General features: G+C 31.7%; 1 protein-coding gene across 1 annotated transcript in view; it reads left to right on the top strand.

Annotated features, from left to right (window-relative positions):
* The window catches only part of LOC111083222 (HAUS augmin-like complex subunit 8), a gene marked incomplete at its 5' end in the record, with an annotated part of 21,054 nt that overhangs the window by 8,570 nt on the left and 8,043 nt on the right, over window positions 1–4,441 (top strand). The window contains one exon of the mRNA XM_022379574.1: window positions 1,240–1,359. Within this exon, the coding sequence (XP_022235282.1) occupies window positions 1,240–1,359 (120 nt within the window). The remainder of the gene's footprint in view (window positions 1–1,239; window positions 1,360–4,441) is intronic.

Genomic DNA, 4,441 nt, shown 5'->3' with positions numbered 1-4,441 from the left:
ACTAGTTCTTCTAGTCAGTATTTACATGGTACATAAACCCACTAGTACTACTAGTCAGTACTTGCAGGGTACATAAACCCACTAGTTCTACTAGTCAGTACTTACAGGATATATAAAACCACTAGTGTATCTAGTCAGTACTTACAGGGTACATAAACTCACTAGTATTACTAGCCAGTTATTAAAGGGTACATAAATCCACTAGTGCTACAAGTCAGTACTTACAGGGTACATAAATCCACTAGTGCTACAAGTCAGTACTTACAGGGTACATAAACCCACTAGTTCTACTAGTCAGTACTTACAGGATATATAAAACCACTAGTGTATCTAGTCAGTACTTACAGGGTACATAAATCCACTAGTGCTACTAGTCAGTACTTACAGGGTACATAAACCCACTAGTTTTACTAGTCAGTACTTACAGGGTACATAAACTCGCTAGTATTACTAGTCAGTTATTAAAGGGTACATAAACCTACTGGTTCTAGTAGTCAGTATTTACATGGTACATAAACCCACTAGTACTACTAGTCAGTACTTGCAGGGTACATAAACCCACTAGTTCTTCTAGTCAGTATTTACATGGTACATAAACCCACTAGTACTACTAGTCAGTACTTGCAGGGTACATAAACCCACTAGTTCTTCTAGTCAGTATTTACATGGTACATAAACCCACTAGTACTACTAGTCAGTACTTACAGGGTATATAAACCCACTAGTGTTACTTGTCAGTACTTACAGGGTTCATAAACCTGCTAGTTCTACTTGTCAATACTTACAGGGTACAGAGTACTTGGAGGGTACATAAACCCACTGGTGCTACTAGTCAGTAATTAAAGGGTACATAAAACCACTAGTGTATCTAGTCAGTACTTACAGGGTACATAAACCCAGTAGTTCTACTAGTCAGTACTTACAGGGTATATAAACCCACTAATTCTACTAAGTCAGTACTTACAGGGTACATAAACTCTCTAGTATTACTAGTCAGTACTTACAGGGTACATAGACCCATTAGTTTTACTAGTCAGTACTTACAGGGTACATGAACTCACTAGTATTACTAGTTAGTAATTAAAGGGTACATAAACCCACTAGTTTCACTAGTCAGTATTTACATGGTACATAAACCCACTAGTACTACTAGTCAGTACTTACAGGGTACACAAACCCACTAGCGTTACTAGTCAACACTTACATATTTCTATTAATAATGGTTTTTCTTAAATCTAGAGACAGATATGCATGTTATCACAGATGAATAGAGAGTTTTCTCAATGTGCTGCTCAGCTTGAGACTCAACTGGAAACATTCAAATATCTCAAATCGTTGAAACACTACTTGGACATCCAGGTAAGACTGAAGCCTTGAAAGTTTTTTATACCTCAACAAAATTATTCAGCATATTGTCATTAATACTGAGACCGTTTGAAACAAGATTTTTCTATAGTCTTGATATTTTAAAGAAGTTAATCCAAACTCATTACTGCAGCAAAACATAATAAAATAAGAAATCATAAAATATTTTGTTTTGATCTAAGTATATCTTTATTAGCAGAGAGGCATTTTCAAATGCACACTAACTTCTGATGACATTCAAATACTTTCTGCTTTAGTTTGGTTCTACTGTTGAAATTGGAAAAAGCACAGTATTACATAGCACAAGCGTGCTTGTGTCTATTAAATCTATAACATTGTCAGTGTGATAAAATGTTAATTTATAAACAGAGCCCAGCCATGTAAAGTTGATATATCAGACACAAGCCAAGTTAGAAGAAACAATTGAGGCAACCGTAGTCTACAAAGCTTTTACAGTTGTGCCTACTTGCTTGCTGTTAGCCAAGGTTGCCCCAGCCGTTTCTTCTAACTTGAATTGTGTCTGATATTTCCACTTTATATGTGCCTACTTGCTTGGTGTTAGCCAAGGTTGCCCCAGCTGTTTCTTCTAACTTGAATTGTGTCTGATATTTCCACTTTATATGTACCTACTTGCTTGGTGTTAGCCAAGGTTGCCCCAGCCGTTTCTTCTAACTTGAATTGTGTCTGATATTTCCACTTTATATGTGCCTACTTGCTTGGTGTTAGCCAAGGTTGCCCCAGCCGTTTCTTCTAACTTGGATTGTGTCTGATATTTCCACTTTATATGTGTAGAGTCTTTTTATAACTTGACATTTTTCACACACATGCATAGATCATACACTGCTATATGAACTGTGCATTCAATCTTTCTGGTTTTGGCTACTGTCTGTCAAATCCTAGATTAGTCAATAATATAATATGCTTAGTGTGTACTTGCTACTGCCCAATTTGTTTTTAGCATGGGCTAACTTTTCACTTTCTCTCCAGACAAAGCATGCAGCTGGTAAGGTCCATCATTAGAAACATGCCTTTTATACAACCTGAAGTGTAGCCTCATGGTTAAGGTCAGAGTGTAATATACAGAGTATTGCAGGTTCAATCCTACCATAGGAAACACTCTTCTTTAAAACATGAACAAATCTTATTTTATTATTGACAAACAGATGAAATGTCGTGGAAGTTTGCATGTTGTGTAATGTCGATACTATATTTCAAAAACCCATTTCATTTGTATAGGAAAACACAGCAGTAAAAGAAGCAGAAGTAAGTTTTTACTGTATCACAGAAATTTATTTACTGTATCACAGATATTAAATATGGAATGGTGCTTTCAATTAATAACGTTTAGGTGCACCAAAACCACAGAAACAGAAAAACTATCTGTGCTGCACATAGAGTCACTGACACTTCTCCACCAACATTTGTAATGTGGCCATTAGAGCTGTTGTTCTTGTCGATCAAAAAATTTAGGTGTTCTTGTGGGCTGGATTCTCAAACAGCTGCATGAAACCTTGACTAGTTTTAATCCATGATGTTATTTTTTTCACAGTGTATCTTCCCACATATGTGTTAAAACTCAACTTGTGTGTAGAGTAAATATATAATGTGTATAATAAGACTGATTTTGGACACTTAAATTTTAGTTTTAAAGTATCTCTTTGATAAATCCATTATTGTTTGTGTTAATAGCTGTTTTATTAAAATAGCTTCAACGTACTTGAATTGCTATTATGGAAACTTCTAGTATATTAGATAAACAAGATAAATTGTGGCTTTATAAAACACAAGATACTGTACAGTATGAAGTTTTTTTATATAGAAATGTATATTATTTTCAAAGCATAATGTAGAGCATATGTATACATATTCTTAATTAATTATTTTTAACTTTCAAGCTGCAGCAATAGAAAAAAATGTATATGCCTCATTTATTGATTTTGTTTGTTTATTAAGCACAAAGCTACGTAATGGGCTATTTGTGCTGTACCCACTGCAGATATCAAAACGAAGTTTTTAATGTTATAAGACCTCAGACTTTTCCCCCAAATTACTGACAGCCTGTATCCCAGATATGTAAAACAAACTGTGCATTAAGTTATTCAAATGCTAGTATGAGTGACAAGAAAAGTCGTGCATTGTAATCCATGGTAATTATTTAGCTTTAAGTGTGTGAGTTTTATACAAGCATTATTCTTTATTCATTAAGTATTAGACCTCTTCTGCAAGCTTATTGTAAAAACAAAGAGATAAATAAAACTTTCATGTTTATTTCAAAAAACTTTTATAGAGAATTGGTAAAAATTCATCTAACAAATAAATAAACTGTTTGGTACAAAAACTGAACATTACATTAACATTTTTTGTAATACAATTTTAAGCAGTTTATTGTTCTTTAAATGAAAATTAAGTTGGGTGCGTTATAATGTATGATGTGTATATTAATCAAATATTTCTTTCAACATTGTGAAGTTTCATATTGACTTTAACAGTAAACATTGGCAAAGAAAATTGCATCAAGACATTTCAAACAAGAAATTTTTATTGCTGTTACTAATGGACAGTGTCTATGTTTCTGTGCTTAAAAAAATGTGTCATAATAATATTTAAAGCATATTTAATGGATGGAATTTTTTTTCCCACATCAAATTACGTAAAAAGTTAATTTAAAATTAACCATATCAAATTGTATAAAAAATTAATTTAAAATTGACCATATCAAATTGTGTAAAAAGTTAATTTAAAATTAACCATATCAAATTGTGTAAAAAGTTAATTTAAAATTAACCATATCAAATTGTGTAAAAAGTTAATTTAAAATTAACCATATCAAATTGTATAAAATAGTTAATTTAAAATTAATCATATTAAATTGTATAAAAAGTTAATTTAAAATTAACCATATCAAATTGTGTAAAAAGTTAATTTAAAATTAACCATATCAAATTGTGTAAAAAGTTAATTTAAAATTAACCATATCAAATTGTGTAAAAAGTTAATTTAAAATTAACCATATCAAATTGTATAAAAAGTTAATTTAAAATTAACCATATCAAATTGTGTAAAAAGTTAATTAAAA

This window comes from Limulus polyphemus, unplaced genomic scaffold (genome assembly GCF_000517525.1).
Source record: "Limulus polyphemus unplaced genomic scaffold, Limulus_polyphemus-2.1.2 Scaffold8644, whole genome shotgun sequence".
Classification (NCBI taxonomy): domain Eukaryota; kingdom Metazoa; phylum Arthropoda; class Merostomata; order Xiphosura; family Limulidae; genus Limulus; species Limulus polyphemus.
Note: the sequence above shows the minus strand (reverse complement) of the source record. Positions and strands in the feature narration are given on the sequence as shown.